This window comes from Lethenteron reissneri, chromosome 20, assembly GCF_015708825.2.
Source record: "Lethenteron reissneri isolate LAM-NWPU_2019-01 chromosome 20, ASM1570882v1, whole genome shotgun sequence".
Taxonomy (NCBI): Eukaryota; Metazoa; Chordata; class Hyperoartia; order Petromyzontiformes; family Petromyzontidae; genus Lethenteron; species Lethenteron reissneri.
Window position 1 is genome coordinate 15,009,894 of NC_083798.1, and position 24,402 is coordinate 15,034,295.

At 45.2% G+C, this 24,402-nt stretch overlaps 1 protein-coding gene across 8 annotated transcripts in view; it reads left to right on the forward strand.

The window, feature by feature from the left end:
• Nucleotides 1-24,402, forward strand: part of LOC133344840 (RNA-binding motif, single-stranded-interacting protein 1-like) — a 282,596-nt gene that overhangs the window by 219,825 nt on the left and 38,369 nt on the right. For all 8 annotated transcript variants that reach the window (XM_061555074.1, XM_061555075.1, XM_061555071.1 and 5 more), the window contains 2 exons: nucleotides 2,704-2,891; nucleotides 20,496-20,554. In XM_061555074.1, coding sequence (XP_061411058.1) covers nucleotides 2,704-2,891; nucleotides 20,496-20,554 — 247 coding nt within the window. The remainder of the gene's footprint in view (nucleotides 1-2,703; nucleotides 2,892-20,495; nucleotides 20,555-24,402) is intronic.

Below are 24,402 nucleotides of genomic sequence, written 5' to 3' on the forward strand. Positions count from 1 at the left end.
TTCAGGAGGAATTGACAACTCGGTGCTTGGGACTACTGTACAACTGACCCCAAACACAAGTTAGCAGTGTGAAGCAGGCCATTGGCAAATGTTTGTGGGCGGAGTGGGAAAATCGTGTTACATAAAATGTAAACAATTTCAAACCTCAATGTCATTTTAAGTTTAATTTTGACTTCTTCGGCACGTTCCTGGAAATTTTCATCTGAGTGTATCCAGATGTCAAGATATGTGTTTGAGAATAATTGGTCAGTGGGGAACGAACAGAGTAATACAATTTTCTAGTGGGAGTGATACATATTTTAGTTTCTGGAAATAACACGAAGAGTTTGTATATTTCAGCGTCCGTACACAGCTTCAATCACTTGTTTAGAACAGCGCGGAAACTTTAGTCTTCCAAGGGCAACAGGGGTCATGCACTGCAGAAGCTGCCATCAGTATAGAAATGGATTTGGGAATAGTGAAGGGTGCAGCCTCGGTTGTTAAATGCAATGAAATGCCTTATTAATGTACGCCGAGCTCTGGTGCATCTTGTAAATGCCTGGTAGTTGTTTATACTCAACAGTTGCAACGTTGTAGATGTGTCCGTGGGGATTTTTTTGCGTAATGAAAAGTATTCCTTTGGATTGTCCTGTCTTGTTTATTATAATAGTTATGTTGACAAACACCTTAGCAACAATATTTCAATAATAATAATACCACCCCAGGGCAGTACAGAGATGGGCCCATCCCTTGCGATGGGGCAATATGTGGGTATTCATAAATGAATGTGGTATTGCTTAATCGATTAAAATGTATTCTTATAAGATGCGCAGTGTTTTGCCTTTCCTAACGATTGAATTCATTGTTGCAATGCAAATTTGCAATTTAATCAAGAACCACATTTTATTTAAATAGTGCGGTGATTGTAGCGGCCTCTAGTGGCTGTAGGGGTGTCATGTGAGGCTTTTCGCAAAACATACACATAAAAACATTGATTCTTACAAATGCGATTTGAACTAGAAGGCTCAATATAAATTGATGAATGTATGCATCATTACACCCGCTAATTCGTATGCTCATGATACGTGTAGATCCATCGGCTTGTGTAAGAATTCATTGTTTCCATGTATGCTGAGTGTATGCTAATGATATGCTTGTGAAACATTTAGGCTAATGTGGTCAACTAACTGTACCGAGAAAAAATGAGAAACAAAGAAATATATATGCGCAAAAAACAAGATTAAACTCTGTTCTGTGGGGGATGAATTGTTACATGTCTTGCGGAAATGCTTAACCACTCTCAATCTTTGTGCCCATCGTTAAAATATCAGACAAGTTTCTCAGTATAGTGGAAGTGTCTTTTTCCCAAACGTCACTATATTTGGTAGAGGCTGCACGGCTAGTGCCACGAATTCGTCTCGGTATCTGATTCTGAACCCCCATCGAATCCGGTGCACAATTCAGCAGCTGTAACCTGGATCAGTCCTTTGATCCACCCCAATACGTTGGACTTGAATTTATATGAATTGCGTAGACAGTGTATGTCCAGAGAGAGATTCGAGGAGCAACGGTACTCTTGTTCAATGATATCCTGCATTGGGATGTTTTGACCGTTGCCTTTTTAATGGAGGAATGTTTTTACCTCTTGTGTGGGGAAACAACCATAGAACCCTGGCAAGCCACATCGCACATGCGAGGGGGGATAAACACACAAAGGTGCACATGGACAGGCTCACAAATCATCATTCCTGCAGCCTGTTTTTAATTCTTCATTGTTGAATTGTAAAAAAAGAAAAATCCGGTCAGGACGTGACCCACTGTTGATTGGTCACATTCAGATTCGACCGCAGTCGGTCCAGTTTCACCTGACAATTTCCAAATTTTTGCCGCAAACATTGCGTCGATCCAATTCTGAACGCAACCGAATCTAAACTCCTGATTGGAGTGTGTCCTGGAAAAAAAAACACTTTATAACTCAGAGAGCAGTGCAGCAAAATCCATTGCTGCACTCCATTTATAAGCTACCACTTCTGTGGTCCCTGCTTTTACAAACCGACATTGATTAACATGTTGAATTGTTGTCAAATAACCCCTCTGACCTGCATTGGCTTGATGAGGCCTTCATCCAGCAGTGGATTGACAAAGGGCCATGCATATACTCTCGTATCATCTCACATGTAAGGCAAACTAAACAAAGGTATTGGCAAAACATCCAAATGTGGGACTATCTTGACAAAGAACCTTGATACCTGATAAGGCTTCTCTGGTTATACGATGTTTATTTTTATATGTTTTTTTATATGTTGGTGATTGGCAAATCGTGGCTTGTAATGTTTTAGGTATTCCCCTAAAGGGATGTATACAAGGGTTTCCACCAGAGGAGCAAAAAAACTGGGACCTACATGTCATTGAAATATGAATATCTCCCAAGACCAGAATCGGGGAGAACTGCATGCAATTGCATTGCCTTGAGTGGTGTATTATAATGCAACTGACAAAAAAACGGCACTTTGATTGTCCCAGGAAGACGTGCAGGTATCTCAGGACAGCTTCCTCAACAAGAAGACGACCCCCTGAGAAAGCCAGGAACCGGTAGCAACCCTACTGTACACATACACACCGTTAGCTGTATGTATGCCTGACCTTGTCCTCCTCTCTGTCCTCTCTCCCTCCGCCTCTCTCCACGTGCCCCGTGTCCTCCGCTCTCTCTCCGCTACTCTGCAGCCATATGCGGCGAGCAGCCACCCCCTGGCTCCTGCCAGTCCAAGCACGCTCAGCAGCAACAGCGGCAGCACCAGCGCTGGGGGCGGAGGGAACGGCATCCTGGCTGACCACCTGAGCAAGACCAACCTGTACATACGAGGCCTTCCGCCCGGAACCACCGACCAGGACCTCACCAAGCTGTGCCAGCCGTGAGTTCGCGCACAGTGCCGCCGCCGCAGCAGCAATTCACTTGCACCACCAGCACCGTCGTAACAATTGTCCATGATCTGTTCACCGCTGCGTGTCAAGGCGTCACTACGCCATGACCATCCTTCACGGTGCTGTTTTGCCGGGATGCTGCAGCGGTGGTGATGGTTAGCACACGGGAGTCGCAATGCAGAGGTCGTCACTTCGATTCCTTCTCCCAGCGCAGCAGTTGAAACAGTGGGGCAAGTTTCTCAAATCTACGCCGCCTCTGTCCGGCCAGCAGAAACAAATGGGCACGCCGCAACTTCATTGATCGGCAGGTCGCGTGCGGTGAGGTAAAGTGTGGGCACTCCCAATTCTTCCAATATTTTTTGGCAAGTGTGAAAGAAGAGGCCAAAATACCATCTGGAAGGGTTCTCTAGACCTCCCTCATGTGGGGGCCCCTTTTGCCAGCAGTGGAGTGAGCGAGCAATTGCGGGGCTGCACCTTCCACCTGTAACTTTTACCTCCCCATCAACTGTTGTTTTTCCACTGCTTGCATATGAATGTCTATCAACGTCACCACTATTCCTCGCTGCCCTGTGACTCCACAATTTCATCTCACTCCTGACGCACGAGACACTGCTCTCATCGCTCCATCTCCACGGTGGTCAGGTCCTCTTGGGCACTCTCTCCGCTCTTGCGGCTGCTATTCTGCCACCAGTCTCGTCACCCAACACAGTGCCCCTTCCCAAAGCCAGAATCGCGCATGACATAAAAGGAAAAATTCAGACGTAAACTTAGCCAGAGAATAAATAAATGCCGACAGACCGCACATTTCTTGCGCAGATAACGAGGTCCCTCTCGAAAAATAGATATTGTATTTCAATGGCTCCTCGCCTGGTTAAATGTTAAAAGAAATTGAATTGATAATCGAGCAAGCCTGAAGGTGCAGCATCCATTAAAACGGCGTGCACCTGTTCCATTGGCGAGCGCCTGATAATGGATTTGCAGGCGGAGCTGAAAGAGGTTTGGCCTTGACTGCAACAACATCCAACTTGCACATTTCCCCACAGTAACAGCAATGCTCTGTCCACCCGTCACATCAGTCAGAGAAAATAACCCCATCGTAAAAGGTAACCTTGTTATTTTCTTGACAGTCATAAGTATTTGCTCTTATTATTATTAACCAAGCGTAAAATATTTTGAGGGATGCTGTTGCTGCTGCGATGACAATGGTTCGCACGCTTGGACGTGCAATCCAGAGGTCACCGGTTCGATCCCACCTCCTGGCTCAGCAGTTAAAAGAGTGAGAACGTTTCTTAACCCCCCCCCTCCCCGTTGTCCCTGTCCACCCAGTATTAAAATTGGGAACACCACAGTTAGTCGATCATGTGGTGCGGTAAAGTGCAAGTCCTCCCATATGTTCCAAGACGTTTGGCAAGCACGGACGAGTAGGCCAATATACCCTCTACGAGGGGCTCTCTGGATATCCCTGCAGTGTAGGCCCTTCCGCCAGCAGTGGTGTCGGGAAAGCAATTTCAGGGCCCCGCCTTTACCTTCTCGATATGTTGAAGCGCTTAGACGCTGTTAGCAGTAGCAGCAGTCTGGATTAGCGTGCTTCCATCACCCAGTGATGGCACAAAAGTGGCTTTGTTGGCCGTGTTAAAAGACTCTCCTAAATGTGCACATTTGTAACTGGCATAAAGATGCCTTTATCATGGCCACAAAGAAACAGTTGTGGTGAGCAAATAGAGGGAGCACTGGAAGCCACATTGCCGTGGACAAGTGCCTTGTTAACCTTCTTTAACTCGCCTAGCCAATTTATCGTAGCCGGCTTTAACTCTGACCCCATGTCCGCCGAGCTGCTAATTAACTGGGGTTAACGAATTATGATGGCTAAAGGAGTTATTGGTCCATACTAATTGCGTTTATGCGTATGTGAACTACTGCTGCTGTGCAGCACTTATGCGGCCTGTGGCTCACGTATGCACGCGTGGGATTTAGCCGCCTGCTTGCTCACCACACGCATTATGGGATTTCACTCCAAATAGGTAAATGAAAACAATGACTGTTTGTTTTTTACTCAATATAAATCGTGGCCCAACACACCGCATGCTCTAACTGTTTATCGTTGATACATTCTCGTTAATATTTACAGCCCTTCGTCAATACATTGCTTAGGTGATTGCTTCCCCCCAACATTTCGGTTTCGTGGGTGGTTTGACCAAAGCTCATCCTGCTGGTCAGGTATCACTCGCCGCTGATGTTTTCAGTGGCCCTCCTTAGTTGATCTAGGGCAGGCCCAGGACCGGTTCAGAAAATTGTCACTGGCATTGGCCTTGACAGGGTATCGGAATTCATTTCGCTGGGTTCCTAAGGCAGCACACTAACTGCTTTACTACCGGTCACAAACTCACACATATTTACATATTACAAAAGAATATTTTAATATCTTCATAAATTGTATTTACCTACCATATGTATTTACAATATAATATATACTATGATATGTATATTGTTCATACATACGGCATATAATACGACAATATATATCATATGTACCGTGTATACACTGCACAATGAATTCATATTGTTTATAACACTACTTAACAAAGGAAACACGCAACACATAGAGCCTTAAGCTTCAAACACACACAAACAGCCATTTTTCCATGGCATTTCCTGAAGGAGTGCATTGTGGTCCTCTTGTCTTAAGTCGCCATCAACATGACCGACTGAGAGCAGCAGTGATGCACAACTGTGGACTAGCTTCTTCATTAGTAGGACTCATCAGCACAGTAGAGCCACCAATGCTTACCACTTCAGAGTGTGTGTGCCCCCCCCCATCCTGCCACCTCCCCCCCCCCCTCCGTTTTCCAGCCAGCACTAATTCATATTCCACTCCGATGAGTACTTCTCATCATTTTCAGATCTCACTAAAGAGCCTTGCAATCGTTTAAACGTGCCGTCGTTTTTTTTATTGAGCAGAACCCTTCTCAAGAAGGGCTTTAAAAAATTAACGCGTAAAAACAAATTTTATACACTATAAATCCTTTATATGCGTGGCGGCTAGAGTCCTCTCGTCCTCTGGCTTGAGATGGCTGCCACCTATGGGTCAGATGATTGCCTGCCACCATTAAGCAATTGGTAATTAAATATCATTTATTTTTTCCTAAAAAGTGTTAAATTTTGGAGAGAAAAAATTCACGAAAATAAATTGTCACGCACAACGAGTCTGTGTGAAAAATGTCAGCTCGATTGGATCACGGGAAGTGGGTTAAAAAACGACCGAAAGATTTGCACGGTCGTAAGCGCGCAAACAAGCACGCAAGTGAACTTAATATAAAGGATTTAAAAAGCGAGACGGGGCCACAACGTCGAGCAGGAGGGAATTGCAGTTGACCGTCCAGGCCGTTGCGACGAGAGCGATGCTGCGTGAGTTTTGTTCGCCGAAAGCAGCCCACCCCTTGCCCTTGTTTTTTTTGACCACACAAAGGGGCCCCGTGGATTATTTCTTTTTCTCTGGCACGAGCAAAAGCAACTCGTGCCACTCTGACTGATCACCACGACACTGCGCTACGACAACGCAAGATTGCATATAAGGCTGTGGGCAATGTATGACCGAAATGAGGTTATCCAGCTTTATTATCCCGCGAAGAAAGAGCAAGGAAGCTAAGCGGAGTTAATATACACACATAATGGATATACTTGTGTGTCCTATGAAAGACCCAGCTGTGGGGGGGGCCTTTGCAATGTTGCTATGAGGTTATAGGATTTATGTGTTAGCCACAAATTCCCGTGGGGTTTACGCTGAAGCCTACCTGTGATTCAAAAGAGGCGACTGTTTTCAGGACTATGCTTTTTAAGGGTCGTCTCGCCAAGAACTTCCCTCGCTACGTGCAGTGGAAGAGGCCTTCCCCGATTCTTGCTCCACCCCTGCAATGGGAATATATAAATAAAATACACGGGTCGGTAACCAGTTAATTGTTCACACCTGTTGTGCAGCCAGGCAGGGCCTTATGTAACGCTGCACGTGTTTGTTATTTGTGTTGGAGCCGGCTCTGGTTGTGTGGGAAAAATAAAACCCATCTGAGGCTGCTGGCCCTGCATTCCAAAGGAGCCAATCAGAAGCTTGTAAAAGTTTCAACGGTTAAAAAAACATATCCTCAAAGCGTGACTCATTAGGGCTGGCAGATGCGCCATATTCTTACGGTACACAGCAATGTCTGTAGTTTGAACAAGTGGTCTGCTGGCATTTTGCAGACATCCAGATATGAAATTGCTCTTCTTCTTTTTGCCCTCGCACCCGTGCACTCACGCATGAGATTAAAATGTGCGTGTGTGCATGTCGAGACTTTTTTTTTTATCCGCTGCTGGATGAGGCCCTACCAATGCTCTGTGGATTTTAGGGCCTTGTTTGGCTACAATGGTCATTGCTGATCGCTGAAGTTGGGGGGCCCAGGCCTAGTTCAGATGTCACGTGGGGAGCGTAGTCGAGGGAGAATAGAAGTACAGTATAATAAATGGCTTTTGCTGCACGGCCTTCTGCTACCAAAATGTAGCCCCGCAGCCTCTAACAGCTGTTATGCACTGTGGTTTCCCATCCAAGCGCTGTCCATGCTCAACATTGCTTAGCTTCTGAGATATGTTGAGCAGCAAATGCATGTGTAGCCGACCACACATTCAGCACTAAAAGTGTCCATGCTCAAATCAGCTCTTTTACGAGTCCCATTGCATTGGAGCGGAAATATTTTTCAGCGTCTGATTTTCTGCCTCAGCTACGTGTGATAGCAGACCATCCATGTAAGGTAATTCTGGAAGGGGGTCAATATTTACTGTAAAGTTGTAAATATATTAGCTTTACCCTCAGAACACGTTTAAGTTTGGAAGCATTGGCAGTAAGTCCTACTTTTCTGCGTTAAAGCTGGCAATTTTGGCAGGGTCGTTTGGATATATATTCGTTAAGACTGTACATGGTTGGCAATGTCCCATGGATATCTGGATATCTTCAATTGTGATGATGGAAGACGTGACACTTTTTTGGGATATCTGTATAAAAGTTAGACAGAGTCCCCCTAGACACTCAGCTTTAATGCTGCGAGATTTAGAAGAGCCATCTGGATATTTATTTTAAAAAAGCCCACGAGAACAACCCTCTAGTGAAGGATTAGTACCATGAAATGTACTCTTAAGAAGCCATCATCACCTATAATTGTATGCATAGGACTCCCAAATTGCTACTCACAACCCACTGGGCTCATTGGTCATGTTTTAAATATGGTTTGGAGCCACCGCATTAATGCACAGCCGACTGAGAGCTGTAACGGGCGAATCGAAGAGATTCACAGATTTGCGAAGCACTTGAAAGCAACACACTTGGGCTGTATCACTAAAAGCAAAAACGGCTAAAAAATAGACACTTTGTGACAGTTTATTGATTTTTAACGCATTAATCTGAGTCATCCTTGCGTGAGACCTCCCGGATTACATGGCAATGGTTTGCTGAGCAAGGTTTAATGGTTTTGAAAAAATATTGTTGAATACAAAAAGAAACATAAAAGGAAAAAATATCACGTATGTGGGACCGAAGCTTGCCGAATTTAGTTTAGCAGTGTGTGATGCATAACGCCGAATGTATTTAAGTTTTTACTGTCCGAAGGCCCCTTGAAAATCGGCTCATGACCTGAGCGTCTTTTAAGATGAGATGTCAGGACATTTGCAGAGACCCATGTCACGACATTATAAACACGGTTCCGGGACAAAGAACAGAAATTATCTTTGGAAAGCAATGTCGGAATTTAACGGATTGCAGCTGTGCTGCAATATCGAAGGATTCTTAAACACAGCAGATAAGCAACTGTAATTGATCCGGCTTGGGCTTTCTAAAATTTCAGCGTTGCCTTTCACCAAAGTGAAAGCCTGTTCAATTACTGGCGCAGTGGTCTAGGGTGGTGTGTGTGTGTTTTTTTTTGGGTTCCTTTAAGCACACAATTGCAGGGGAAGGTCTTGAGGGTTCCCTGATCGAACTATGCCTTTGGCGCAGAAGACAAGGTTTGTGCGTGTCGTCGCACGCTATTATAGTGAGTGATCGACGTATCGGCACATGGGGCTTGTGATCCACTCTGAAGCGTGGCAGTTGGGCTTGACAAGAGATGTTGCCTCTCGTCCTGCATGATGGGCCATATTCATGAGCAGTCAGCACTCCTGGTTTTCATTTCCTGCAAAAAACACTGCATACAAAGTGTTTCCCAGCGGCCTGCATTTCCGTGATAACGATACGCAGTCGCAGAAACTATACGTATTAATCTTTCTTGGGAGAGAAATATGCAATTCGGATTGCTTTTTATTGTTTTATATTTAAAATCAAATTAGTACGTAATGCTGTTTATAAAAACGAGCACGCATTGGGGAGACAGAATTGCGTATAAGCTGACGGGGGTTACAATTGCAAGTCGTAAATAAAAGCTAGGTGTAATAATTAGACGAATATAAAAGGGTGTGCAGAAAACCGTTCATTGCACTTCCCTCCGCTCGTTCGAAATAATTTCCATAATAATAATATTCCGTGAAATGTATGACAACAATTAATGTAGGTTTTAATTTTCCATACAAAATGCATTTAAAATTATGCATCATAACTTAATATGTCCGACTTGTTGTGCTAATCACTTGGAATGCGGCAACAGTGCGTGGGAGAGAAGCCCTCCTGCTTTGCAGAATTGATAAGCGCGCCCGTCGGTTTCAAACAGGAATGCAAATTTTTCTCCACGGGGCATGCGGTTTGGCACCGAACTTTAACGAATTTTAGGTGACAGAAAACTAATGGGCAGAAAACCCTGAACCGTCACCCAGCCCAGTCCGCGTTGCACTTAATGCGACATTCAAATCGACCGTTGCCCAAGCGTAAGCCATTTTCTGGGCTCCTTAGTTGGCACACTTTTAATTAGCGGTTTGAAACTGGGAACAGACTTCGAGACTTGTGCATGAGCATTGGACGATTTTTCACTACGTCTGCATCGTGACAGGGAAGTGATCCGTGCATGTTGCATAAAAATTCAGTGGAAATACCATGATGTAAAATTTAATGCGGATTTTCCAGGCTCTGACTTTTTTTCCGAGATACAATTTTTTTAACTGCCCCATCGCTCAACAGTTTACAAACATTTTCCATCTCTATGTGTTTTTGGGCACGAAGCTCAATCTATATACACGGCAGAAGCGGCAACACATCCAGGAATGCTTTGCTTTAAGGTACAATAACTATTTCATTTCACGCGCATTAATGTATTGCAAAAAAAAACAATCTTGGCTTTCTCAATGTGGTGATAAATGTAGCATGGAACCTGTGATTCATCATTGTATTAACATCATAATTTAAATCTCACTCCGTTGGCAGAAAGCGTAGCCTAACGTTGGGCCCGTGCACGTCGCTGATTGAAGTGTAAATGAAAATGTGAAAGCGTTACAACGGCTCTCTTACTTGCAGATATTCATTCATATTAGATTTGCTGATCATCCAATGCAAGGGAAGAGATGGACTTTGAAATGAATACATTTGTAACTCGTGTCCTTGATGCATGATTCGCCTGCCGCTGCCTGCACTCTTTTGCTTGTAGGAAAATAAATACATAAAAAGTAAATAAGCATCCTTCATGGCTGGCTCTCTGGTAAAAGGCAAATAAATTGTAAAACTAAAGATGGAAGTGCTTGAGTTTGGATGTTCTTTTGTTTCCCAGAAGATTTCCAGTGGGGTGGGGTGATGTGCTCGGAAGTTTGGTGGGCTGTTCGTATTTCCCTGTTGGTCTGCCAGGAAACCCGGCCTATACAGCCAGGAAAAAATTGCGAATGGCTTCAACTAAATGCACTTTTCCTCCTTCCAAAGGGGAATGTGTACTGACCCTCAGAGTGATTTATTCAAATAAACGTACACTCATCACCATAAGGGAAAAAAACACTTCTTGTATAAGCAATTCCGTTATTTATGGCGTTATTCAATATTTTTAAAAGCACATGTACTTGTACATTTGGAAAATGAAAGAGATGAACCCAAGGATACAGTTAGAACATGACGAGTTGTGCTGGCTTGTGGTACCATTCATTTTCGTAACGTTTGCCACAGCGTGACATTTCGGGTTTAGCAATTTTATATTTCTCCAAATGGTTTGGCTTCCATTTCAAAAGAAAAGTCCTGCCCTAAATATAGCGTATCTGCGGCTTGCGCCTCACTGCAACACGGGCGCAACAAACCCCGGGTTTGGGCTCCCATCAATGACAGGTTCAAGGTGCCCACAGCAACAGCTTATCTGCACTCCTCATGCAAATTCCATCCCGGCGGGAGATGGGAAGGGAGGAGAAGTTGATTAGGGGAGCGTCTCACAAAGCAGACCCTCTGAAAATCACATTACAGCAGATTCATTGCGTAGCCGGGCAAGCTGCCTCATCCCGTACACAGACGATAATTAATTTCAAAGGGTTTGAGAGAGGCCACGGCCTTCAGAAATCAGGTTACTTGTGATGCTAAAGAAATAGAATTAACACAAGACAGCCTAATATCGAAAGCTTTTGCCTCAGGTGTCCTTGACTAATTGGGCAATGTCTGTCACTGAGGTAGAAAAGAGACATTTGGATGAGTTGTGAATAAAACTGTAAATATATTTTTGTTATTATATAGTATCGTGTAATTAGTTTAGTAAACATTTTTTTCACACTGTGATATCACAATGGCCATCATGGTTCAGATATCATCTTGACTTGGTCACGTGTGTGTGTGTGTCTTTGTCATCAGTTCAATACCAAACGGTGTGGCATTTAATTCTCTTTCTGCCACTGGAATTGCAGTTATGTTTCTGTTTTCCGATATGCACCTTGAGACAGATGTCATGTTTAAATTTTTATACTCTAAGCTACACGGAAAGGATTAGCATTCCCAGGTCATGGTAGCCCCTGAGGTTTGTCAGGCTGCGCAGACGATATACAGAGAGCTTGTGTACTGGCCTAACGATCCATCTGAGAGTTATTTTGTAAGGTCTAATTTGATGAGAAACTGGATGTCTTTATAAACCATTAAAAACGTGTTTGAAATTATGTGCTGAAGCTGCGTAACTGCAGAAGGAAAGAACGTTTCCCTCTGAAGCGTGGGTGTCCACGCTTTCTTGTAACACACCGCCCGCCATCTTATTGGCGTGCTTTAGTTTGGCTGTCAGCCTTCGGAATTTCCGTTGAATCCCAAGAACGATTCCCATGTTGGTTTGAACTTTTAAATAAAATTGAGGTCGTGATTGTATTAATTCAGTTTACTTTAAACCAATGTATTTCATGAGATTAATACAAGCACGTACCCATTGGCACATCCAGGCAGGGACGGGTTTGTGGGGGGGTCAAAATGGCCAGTGCCCCCCACCTGCCTCTCCCCCCCCCGGCATTTTTAGACGGCTGTTTTATGTCGTAGATCATTTATGAAATTGTAAATACATCATTGATAACTGTTGATATTTATTTAACATGTATATATTATACTAGGGATTGTTCGGGAGTGCCTGCGGCACCCCTCACAACCATTTGTGGTCTTCGGCCAGGAAAGTCACTAAAAAAGTTGCACACGAACGACGTATTCACGCAAGCACCCGATGCTCCGTTTTGAAGTTTTAAAATGAAACATCTTTGAATTGTATTATGTTTTGAATTAGATCATTTTATTTCTTCATTAAAAGCTTATATAATTTTACACCTGGAAGACTTAATTGAAAACGACATTTCGTGTGAATTTTCGCTCGTTGTTAAGTCGATGGCCTTGCTGGGGGTTCGTTTCGATGCGGACTTTCACCTGCTTGGGATTGCGGGATCGAGATAAGGCGACATAGAGCTCCTGGCCGTGCGAGAAGACCGCCGTCTGCAGATCGATTCCAACGTAATCAAACGTCTGTTCCTGCACCTCCGTCGTTCATGCAGGGGGTGCGTAGGTTTGCAGCGCCCCCTGCATGAAAGCGACGGAAAATGCAGCGTTCATCACAGATAAAGTTGTGCGCTTATACAATTATACAATGTCTCCTCAAATGATTTTCTCCCTCCAAAATGTTTTGCTTGGTGTGCCACTCTGCAAACACTTAACATCTAATCACCGACCGTTCGAGTGAATACAATTTCTCACTTGCTGGAAATAATCAAATAACTTACAGCCGTTCACCAATCCACTGCTAGATGATGATCCTAGACATGCCTTTCATTTGTGAGGGTTGTTTGACCGTACCACGTTGGTCCGTGCGAGTTTGTAAAGTTGGCGTATGAGGTAGGGGACTAGGTTGGTGCCACCGATGCAAGCCACGGTTGGGAATCAGATTCAGGGTCACCGAGTTCATGGCACAGTGCATTAACCACTGTGTCACTACGTCGCCCATTTTTTTAAATGAGAAGCCCCGTGTTATTATTTGGAAATTTCACACTCCTATGTGGGGGGAGTCTATCATAACATAATCACTGTTGACTTCCCCATGAAGTGGTACTCGTTTTAACAATTCCGAGGGGGGTGATGGGCTGAGTCACCCCCCTCCCCCCCCCAAGCAGGATTTGAACTTGCGACCTTCCGAATGCGAGACGAGGCAGTAAATTCTACGAGTGCGGGAATTTCACTGCCAACACCGGTGTCACTTTGTTGACAAAAGCCGTGTGCGAGGCTATATCCCACGGTCGTAGTTGCGACTGTAAAACACGCCGCTGTAAAATCATCGCACCTGTGTGTTGGGCAACCATCACTGTCCACCCGTGATCATTTATAGCGCATCACACAGTGCCGACCATATGCCGGGAGGCACAAGAGAACGATGGAACAATGTGGACGGCATGCAGAAGCAGCGTGTGAAGCGCTAGGCGTGAGCGTGCCGCCCCGCGCGCGAAGAGCCGCGGATTCTCAATGCGACACGGTTCCCGTACAAAAGTGCAACTAATTCACTCGGGAGCATTTCACATTTGTTGCGGGTGTTTTTGATGACCTCCGGACTCTTTTAGGAACGCGGGGACGCACTTTTGCACACGCACGTGCGCGCACCCCCGCGTGCGTGACACATTGGCCCCTTTAAGTCAAGCGAGCTGGCAAAAATAAGGGCACGGCCTGGGAATTGCAATGCCATCGCTCGGCACAATGCTACAAATGGCTACACTAGCCAGCCTTAGAGAAAGTTGTGTATTTATGTTTCTGGTCCAGCAGACGCCACAGAGTGCCAGCGCTTCCCTTCCCACCGTGCAACACTGGAAACTTCCTGAGGTTTTGTTCTTTTTCTCTCCCAATCGTGCCATTTGATGCCGGGTCACAAGGAACTCTTACATGAAGCAGTGTAACATCACCCCATGTAAGGGAACATGATGTCACATAACTACTGAAGTCAGAACGTGTTGCAAGGTGGTGTCACCTTCTCACATTCCCTTTTTATAGAGGTGTTAGTCGCATGGCAGAGCCTACCAAATTAGTAAAAAAAAAGAAATACGTAATGTTTCGGGTATATTTAGCAGTCTTGTTGACTGGGCTGAGGCCATCGACTCGCCACGCTCGGCAAGAACCCGGTTTAATCATGGACGCCTTAGACCCAGATCCGAACCCCGGATCTCAGAGCGATGTTCTGACGCGGTATTTAAGCCCTCCCCCCCCCCCCCCCCAGAGGCACCGGTCCATCTCCACCCTTCAGTGTTAAAGGGACCTCGCCCGGGGAGTGGAAGTGGAAGGAAGCAGCGGACAAAGGGCGGTGGGTGGACTAATCCCTCGCCGCCTCTTGCGCCGTGGTGCACGAGTGCGATAATCCTCCTCGCGCCCGCCCCGCTCTCGCGTGGCCGCGCCGTGTGGGTGCGGGGGTTTGTTTAAAGGCGCGTGGCTCGGAAGATTAGAGGTCTTTAGGCAAGGTATGTGATGTGTGATACTGACGCGGTTTAATGTCTAGGCATCTTTTGCGGCTTCCAATTTTATTCATTTTTATTAACACGTTTTAATTGTCATTAAACGCGGTGTTGTTTGGTTCGGTACGTGTGGTTCAAATAGTATTATTTATAAGCGGTGAACTCGGGGGCTGCTTGATCATACTTCACCGGGCTGGTCAGCGCGGGTTAGTGAAAGCGGGGCCCGGGACCGGTTCAGATATCGCTCGCCAACATTGTTAATCATGGCCAGGAATCAATGTTATGTCCCCCTATAACAAGAATAATTATTATGACATATCACTCTATTCGATAAGTCTAATAATATTCAAGATGTGTGAACGGCAGAAACAGGAGCTCTTTGTTTTTTTTCATTCTGATAAAAAGTAAAGTGACTTCTCAAGGTTGACAAGTGTTGCTCAGGAGTGCCATACTTGTCAAAGTCGCGGTGCTTCAGCGTATTTTGATTTGCCAGCAATGTCTCGGGTGATGCAGTGCATCCCCATAACAGGCTATGGCCTCAAGGCTAGCAGTGAGTAATACGTGAAGTGTCAAGAGGAGGGAGGTGGAGGGGGGGCGGGCAGCGCTCTCGTTTATGTGGCTCGCTCCTCCCGGATGGACTTGCCAAGCCAAAGCTTGGAGGGAATTTATCTACAAATGCCCAGCCCCCCCCCTCCCACCCTCGCACATCGAGAGCATTACACCCATTTGCCGGTAATGAGGAATCGGCTGTCCTCTAGTCAAAGAGGTTCTTTGACACCAATGAAGTTGTAGAGGGATGGGGAGCAATGAAGCGGCAACCCCTTGGATAAATCTGTGAAGACCCTGTACGAAAGGAAAAGGTCACATTTATAAAGGGAGCAATTGCTAGAGGTCATCGTCCAGCGAGCTCAAAATTTGATTGTGTTCGTATTAAATATTTGGTGATGATTGAAGTCACACCGAAGCTATGGTTTCTTGCACTTTTAATTAAGGGCCATCAGACCATACCAGTTCCTTGAATTGTTTGTTTAGAGTGATGCAGTACACTAGGTGAGATGGAGAGGTGGGGCGGAGTGGTTAGCGCAACGTACTTTGGACCAGACGGACCGAGTTCTGTTACCAATCACGGCCAATGTCAGTGGCAAGTGATACTTGGATTGGTCCTTTTCAGCCCGCTCGGGGAGGCCTTCATCCAGCACAGTAGTGGATTGACAAGGGCTGTAAATAATGTTTTTTTTTACACTACATCAATTGCAATTCTGCCAGTGAGCAAATTGGAAATCCTCTTTTCATGCACTGTGGTACCGTGCATGGTTATGGAGTCATTGATGAGGTAATATGTTATGCACGCGCAACGTGAATATTATTTGCTAATTAAACTTCAAACGCTTATTCATGTGTGTTTGTGTGCACTATGCCTGTGCACGTGATGGATATCGTTTTAAAGCATAATGGAATTTTGGGAAAATTTCTTCTTTAGCTTATTGAGTAGAATATTGGCAGTGAATGCCTATTAATCCTGGGGACATTGAAGCAAGAACCATGCATATCCAGCCACCTTTGTCTCCCTAGTGCTAACATTAATGCATCATGAATAGGCTACTGCACTTATTTTAGGCTGTGTTATTTTATTTCCACTCATATTATTATTATGTTCCTTTTTGTCCCAATTATTTTCCAGTATCACGCCTGGCTGCCTTTATCTCCCCAGTGCTGAAGTTTACACACTCATTTAATGTTAGCAATGGCCAGGAATCGATCTTAGGCCACCGGATTTGGAGCGCGATGCACGAACCACGGCACTGCCGCTCCACCGACCATACACAGCGAGGCACACTTGCTCGGTATACACAGGGCTCAACCCCAGCGAGGTCTGAACAGGTCAGTGGAAAATATTTCTTCCCGCGACACACCACATCTCATAAACTTCTCACTGTGGGCCGCGGCTACTCGTCACGTGCCACCTACGACGGTGTAGCAGCAACCTGCAAATTATTCGGGGAGAAGCCTAGCCCGGAGTGTATACATAAATAGATGCTTATATACTGTATACATGTTTGCATATGTGTGTGTATACATATAGATAATCGAGTGTAGATTGTATAAAACATACATTATATAATAAAGCATCGCAAGCTGGATTGCCTGTTAGTAGAGGAGGACCTTCTTGTACTGCCATATCACAGTTGGGTCAAAATTTTTATTTTTTTTCCACGTTCACATTGCCCCCCACCCCCCACCTCCCCTCGAATTTGTAAGCAGCCCAATGTCATTCGTTTAACATCTGATCGACTCTGGCGGAGGTCATCGAACGGGGCGTATCGAGGCCACAGCGCAGCAGAGGGCGAGCGGCGCGGTGCATCGTAATGATCCGGAGACACGGGCAGGACTTGTTAATCCCGTCGTGGGGAATTAGCAACACCCCCATACGCATTGCAAATTAAACGAGTGTATTGCACAACACGAATGTGCGTAAACATAGTAATAGCGGTAATAAAGCGCGTCTTCAGCGCCCCGGTCGAACGTGTGTGGGAATGTTTCCCCCCGATTTCATTCATTCTTTCATGCAGGCATATGCGCATAATGTGTGTGTGCATCGCTGATCGTTTTTTGGGCCGGAGGGGGCAGGATGATTTATCCTGACTCACGGCCGCTGTGCATGCACCGCTGGTGCATAACAGTCGGGTCATCTGCACCGCTCCCATACCGCCTAGCGCACGTGCGTGTGAGGCTGTGCGTGCGAGGAGCGATGGTGTGTCATTGTTAGCACGGTGCGCTCCAAACCCTGTGACCTGGGTTGCATTGCTGGCTGTGGCTAACGTCAGTGACGACCAATATATGAAGCGGTTGTGGATCTCCCCCAGGTAGACTCAGCCTTAAATGAGCACATGCTGCAGTGTGCAAATCTCAGCACTGGCGGCATAGAGATGACCGGGCATGGTCCTGGCCACACCACCACCATGCGCTGCAGTGGCCTTCATGTGCTCTCGCTAGCAGCACTTGACCCAACACTCAGTGTAAGCGATACCAGGGATCTTTGTCTCTGTGCGTACTTGTATGAGAGTTACAGACACACAAGCTGAAACACAACAAAATTCCCAGTAGCAAATAAACACACATGGCGAACTTACACCGAAGCCCCAGAGCTGACATATTTTCCGGCTTCTATCGCTTATGTGATGATGACTTCAACTTTGATTCTTTGACAGAGGAAATTATGCCGCATGTATGTCCATATGCCCACGTCACAGCACGCATTCGAGTGTGGCCGTGTGGGCCGCCTGCACCAGGCCAAGTGCTGCTATTTTGCGCTCTTTTAACAGGGGGAATAATAAACCCACGTGCACTGTGCTTTATTGACCAATGGGGCAGGCAGAGAGGGATTTATCTGCAGACGCACAAAACGCCACATTTTCCGTGTTTTTCTCCTGCTTTGCTCAGCACTCTAACCACAGAACTGGTCACTCATTGCAGGCAGTGCTGTCCCAGGTGTATGCACCTCTCTGAAATGGGCACAAGCATTGGTTTTGGAGGCAGCGGTAAAGTCATGATCGCCGGGATAAGAGTGAGCGTTGCATATGCTCTCGTGTTTCTTGTCAGCTCACCGGAGACTCGGCTAAGCTTTGCGAGATGAGTCACTTGTACTAGATCAATTTGCTCTATTTTATGAAGTGCAGTGGAGTACTTCTAAAGAACACTCGCTCAAGTTACGGATGATGTGTAACCTGGAGTTCTTAAGATTATTAGGATTCAGTGGAAATGTGAGATGCCTGGAGAATCAAGTTTAAAGCAGCCAAGTAAAACAAAGTGAGAAGCGGTGTGAGGTACAAGTTAATTTCCTCGTGTGACACTGGAATTAACTATGCTCTTTGGCAAATAGACCTTCAGGCTTGTTTTCATTTCAGTGGATAATGTAAATCAGCACGTTGTTTTTGTGCAAGGTAAACTGCATAGAATGCACATTTATGTAACACGAGATATTAAATGCCAATAAAGGGCTGTGTGTGAACACATCACATCGACGAACAATTCTGCCAAGCTTAGATTTGCGTAGTAAACAAAACGCACACACGCGCACACATTTCGCGTGTAATTCCGATCTACAATTTTACTGGCTCGTCAAATTGGTTCGCAATGAAGGGTGCGCATTGCTATTGTGCACGAGAGTGAAGAAAAAAATAATAATAAAACGTAAAGATTGATTTTCACAACCGTGGGAGTTTTTGCCGTGGAACAAAACATCTTTTTTTCAGAGAGCAGAAATTGCCGAACCGTGGGAGGCCGAGGCAGAGTCACGGAGCAAGCGGCGTGGTGCTTGTAGACGCTGCTTCTCCGTGCGCAGGCCCGCAGATCGCACGATTTCCAGTAAATGTTGTGCTAATAGGGACCCGTAAATGACTGGATTTCAGCCTGAAGCAGAATGGCTTCACGGGACACGGAAAGTTTTTTGCAGTGGGAGAACTGCAGCTGAGGGAGGAGAAATGTGTGGGCAGTAAAGAGGAGATAGCCGGTTGGGGCATAAAAGAAGATGGAAAAAGATTTTAGTCTGTACCAACCCATTACATATTTTAAATAGGTTCTAAAAAAAATGTCATTTTTAAGAGTTCACTTCCACCACCCCCCTTCCCCAGATTGTAAGTATTGAATATACGTATGGAATGAAATTTATGATCTTTTAGTGTAATTGAAATGCTTGTACGACAAAGCCAATATGTTTAAAGGCTTGCCTATGCTATTGGGGGAAATGAGTTTAAAATTAACATTGGGAAATAAAAAAAAACATTCACATGCAGGGTAAGTTAATTGTGATTTAAAATTAACTGAGTGGGCAGTTTTTGATACATGAAACCGTTTTTTTCCCCCCACGCTCAGAAAATAGCACGTTTTACTGTCAATTGGCTCAATTTCTTTTACAGCTCGAATCGTTTTAAATAAAGTGCGCCGCCGTTTTCCCCTCCTCTGCTACTGCCCCACACGTGCGTTTACCTGCTTTGTTGTTAGTTGTGTTTGATAATATGCATAACTAATCCATGGAATGGCGCAAGAACTGCCGTGATATTACACAACCGCCGCGCTGAAAATGGATTGCCTTTGAATCATCGATTGCACCTGGATTTGCAGCGGCAGCAGCAGCGAGCGGTTAGGACATTGTGAGTGAGTTGTGGATCATTCTGTGTTGTGTGTGCTAGTGCGTGGCTGATTAGTGACATGCCTCTTATCTTCCTCTCTACCCACACTTTACACTGATGAGTCAATTCAACGGAAAATTCACCGCTTTGTGAAAAAAAATATTTTCTGGCAGTAATTCAAAAGACGAGTTGAGTGGTGGCACAGTGGTGAGCGCATTGAGCTCTGATTTTGATTACCGACCAAGGCTAATATCATTGACAAGCCATGTGCGAACCGGTCTGGGCTCTCACTTCACTGACTCGCATGAGACCGCTGTGGTCAAACAACCCCCATGACTTGACACGACATGGTGAGGACTTTATCCGGCGGAGCATTTACAAAAACCAACATATTATTAAAATCAAAAGGCGTCGTGTTCTTACCAAACTTGCTATGTAGAACCTAGTGAGAGCGGAAGGAAGATGTCCGCTTGCCGTGACTTTCCCACACCAATTTATTGTCACGCTGCCTTGAGTGTGCGTGCGCACAACCGCGTTTGACATGGAGAGCACTGCACTGCAAAACGGCTGCTGAAATAACGAACCGGTTCTTGCTTCTGTCATCCTCTCTTCTAGGTATGGCAAGATCGTTTCCACGAAGGCGATATTGGACAAAAATACCAACCAGTGCAAAGGTACGTGTTTTGTATGAGAACTAAAAAATTGAGAATAAAAAAGAATTCCAACTTAGTGAAATCCTCTCATTGTAAAAAACACACCCTATCCATATCGGGATGTGTGCCGTTTGTACGTGCATCAGCCTTGTTAAACTAAGTGAAGAAGTAAAAAAAATCCGCAAGTCTGCGTTTTTTCAGCTATTCTGCATGCCGCATGCGAAGATTTGTTTGGCATTTGAAATTCTTACAAACGGATTATTCTTTGTTGTTAGGCATCATATCAGAACTTGTAAAATAAAAACCTCCTGCCTGGAGGTCGGGTGGTTTTCACAACGCGCACCACACATTGCATTGCAATGTTATCCTGTAAGTACCGCGCTCAGCATTTTTTCCTCTAACGAAATCCCTTCATCGACAGCGGTGAAATGCATACTAATGGTATGCATTGTCACTCATTGCATAACGTTATGGAGAGCTCCAATGCGGTTTCTGCGGTTTTGCTATTTTCTCGTGAAACAACTAAGTTCCCCCGTACGCTCGCTTAAGATTTCTCCGAGCGTTGCTCGCAGAGGGTGGAACTGATGTGAATTGAAAGGAAGTCGTGAGAGGTGGGGGCATGCGGTGGGGGACGAAACAAAATGCAGGCAGTGCAAAAAAATTGGCAACGTCACACGGTCAAACTTCATTGAAGCCTGCACACTGTATTGCGCACCCGCCGCCCCCCATGTCCACTGGGCAGCTGTAACAGCATCTGTTTGACAAGATATCATCTGGTGGTGCTCGCTAGGCCTGTTTCTGTAAAATGGGCTCTTTGGCCGTGCAATTATGTCGTGGCGCGGCGTTAAATGTCCGATGTGCGCAGGATCCGAGCGGTGTTTTACCCCTTTCGGAAAGAGCCTCCGAGTAAACCCGGAACATTTTTTCGACGGAACCGACGGCACGATTTTTATGAGCTTGTGACAACAAAATGTTGTCGTAAAGAATTGCTGAATGCTTACAATCATTTGGTAAATTGTCGTGTGCTCACCTGCCAGAAAAAAATATGACTCTTGTAATTTTAAGAAACCCAAATTAAACTTCATGTTCCCAGAATGGCACTGTTGGTGCAAAGTTATTAAGCTCGTAAACTTGTTTTGCATTGTAGTTGGGATAAATGTAGGATCATACAAGCCACACATTAGGATGCTTAGATCAAGTAAACGTTTTTTTCTTTTTAATACCCTTCGCAACTCACAACTGAAAGGCGACTCCTAAATGAATAAAACGTTCATTTTGCCGCTTGTACAAACATGTTCGTTGTTGTGCATACGGAAACATAACAGTGTGGCTCGAAACAAGATGTTATCCGATTTCCTTCCATTTTTTTCTGCCTAGTTGAATAAACATCTGTAACACTACCACAAGCAGTAGCATAGTGGTTAGTATACTGTGCTCTAAACCCAGTGGACACGCGTTTACTTGCTGCCTCTGGCTAACTTCAATGGAGTGCGATATCTGAACCATTCCTGGGTGCCCCATTTACCACCCTGCACTGACCAGCATGGTGAAGTATGATCAAAAAACACCATGACTGACGCAGCTTGAGGAAGTCTTCACCTAGCAGTGGATTGATGAGGTCTGTGCACACATAAGCATAATAACCACAATCATGATTAATTTGCATGCTATGTAGTGGCGTTCTAAATATGGGTCTCGAGTTGATGTCATTGAACACATAGTTTACAGCAAACAGCACTCACTTAGGGCCTTTTTCCACAGCTCACTGGGTGGGCTCACTCGCCTGTCAAGTACAGAGGCATAAGAAAGCCTTCCAAATATAGCGATGCACTTAGAATATTGTGTGTCACGTCTTCCAACGGTAAGAGCCTAAAGTGCAGCGTTACTTGTGCAGCCAAGTGAGGCTGGATCCACCAGCGCATGGTAGAATTGCGTGCCTTACCAAACATTACCCCTCTAAACATAAACGGTGGTTATTGTAGAGCACGACACGTTTTTTGCAAAAATCTGGCAGTCTCGCCTGCTCCATGATGAGGACATGACTTGTACTCTCGTAGAGGAATAAGATTTAAAAAAATCGATTTAAAGCTTTCGTGACTGCAGGGATTCATCTTCTTGGTTCTTTCGGTAAAGCCACGTAGAATGGAAATAATAAAATAATAAAAATAAAACATAATAAAATAATTCTCACGACGTTTCTGCCACAACGCAAGCAGCCGTCCTCAGGTGAAGAACAGGTCTGTCGATAAGACAGAGTCATTCAGACTCTGTCTTATCGACAGACTTGTTCTCATGTCGTGAGAATTATTTTATTATGTTTATTTTTATTATTTTATTATTTCCATTCTACGTGACTTTACCGAAAGAACCAAGAAGAAGATAAAAAAAATAAAGGTGCAGTCCTGCAATTCTTTTGGTTGCTCTGCTGGCAGAAGAAGGGCCTCCACTAGAGGGAGCTCTGGAGCGTTCCTCGAGAGGAGGCTTTAGCCTACGGTTCTACACAGGCCAGACATTTCGAAAGGGATGGGGAGCACCCACACTTGACCCCACCACACCTTGCCCGCACCTCCGATTAACACGGTTGGCTACGTGCGGTACGAAATAAATTCACCATACGTAAAGAACCATAGAATAGTACGTACGTACGTATAACCTGTCGATCGACGAACTGTGGAGTGCCCATTTATTCTGCTAGGTGGACAGAGGTAAGGGGATGGGGCCGGGGGGGGGGGGGGCTGATTTCCGAAACTTGCCCCAATTTTTCAACTGCCACATCGGGAAAGGGAATCAGGACCGAGGTGCTCCGGATTGCAAGGCCGGTGTGCCAACCGCTACACCATGGCAGCGTCCAAAGTAAAAGTCGGCTCCATACATTTCTGGGGAAATTGAAATCACACAATGGGACCAATACCATGCGAATTGTCGTGGGATTCAAATGTTTGTCTATTGTTAAGGAGTGGTGGTGACCGATTTGGGTGCGTTTAATATATTCTTGAAATTAATAAAAGCAATAAGCTTATCTTTCCGAATGAAACCAGTCAAAATTTACCAGTAAATAATGGATGGTAATTTAATATCACTGCATAATGAAATTTGCCTGAAGCAACAGCCAGCTCAAGCCAGCCTACTTTCTCTGATTAGGCCTATTAATTAGGTATATAAGGTCAGGCTGTGTGTTCTCTCTCTCTCTCTTTCTGCTTGGGCAATGCTCCGCAAGGCTACAAAATCAAAATGTAGAACTGCCGCCAGAAATTTAAGTAGAGGAGTTGTTTTTGTTACCTGTCCGTAACGTGGAAGTAATTGCCTTAAATGCGGACTTTCTCGTGCCCCGGGCATTCATTAACAACCTACGCAGCTCAATCGAAGTGTTATTGTATCCAATGCAAATGCGGACATTAGCGGCAAACAATCTAGATCTGCTTTGGCATAACGTTAATGCAGGAGCAGCATTTACCCATCTCCCTGATTTGTCGTTCGAGATAATAAAAAAAAGTTTCTTTTTTTTTAGCTTTTAGTACAAATTAAATTCAGCAAAATTGCAAAAAACAGCAATCCCTGCTAGAAGGTTTCGCATAAATTCTACGTCACCCCAATGACTTCAGAAAGTGTCAGTTCGTCGTGTAGATTCCAGAGCAACTCCTGCGGTTCTCCCGGGAGGAAGAAAGTAGTTATGGGTTTCGCTGCCGAAACTCGGAGGGGCCAGTTGCCGTAGGCGTGACCTCACGGGAAAAAAAAGTCCCAAGGTGTGCAGCTGCGAGGAGGACGACGTGGAGAGCAGGGGGGGGGGCAGCTTCATCTCTGGAGCAGAGGTCGCAAACGGGTTTTGATTCCTTACCCGTACCCGGCCGCACCAGGGTCGCAAACGGGTA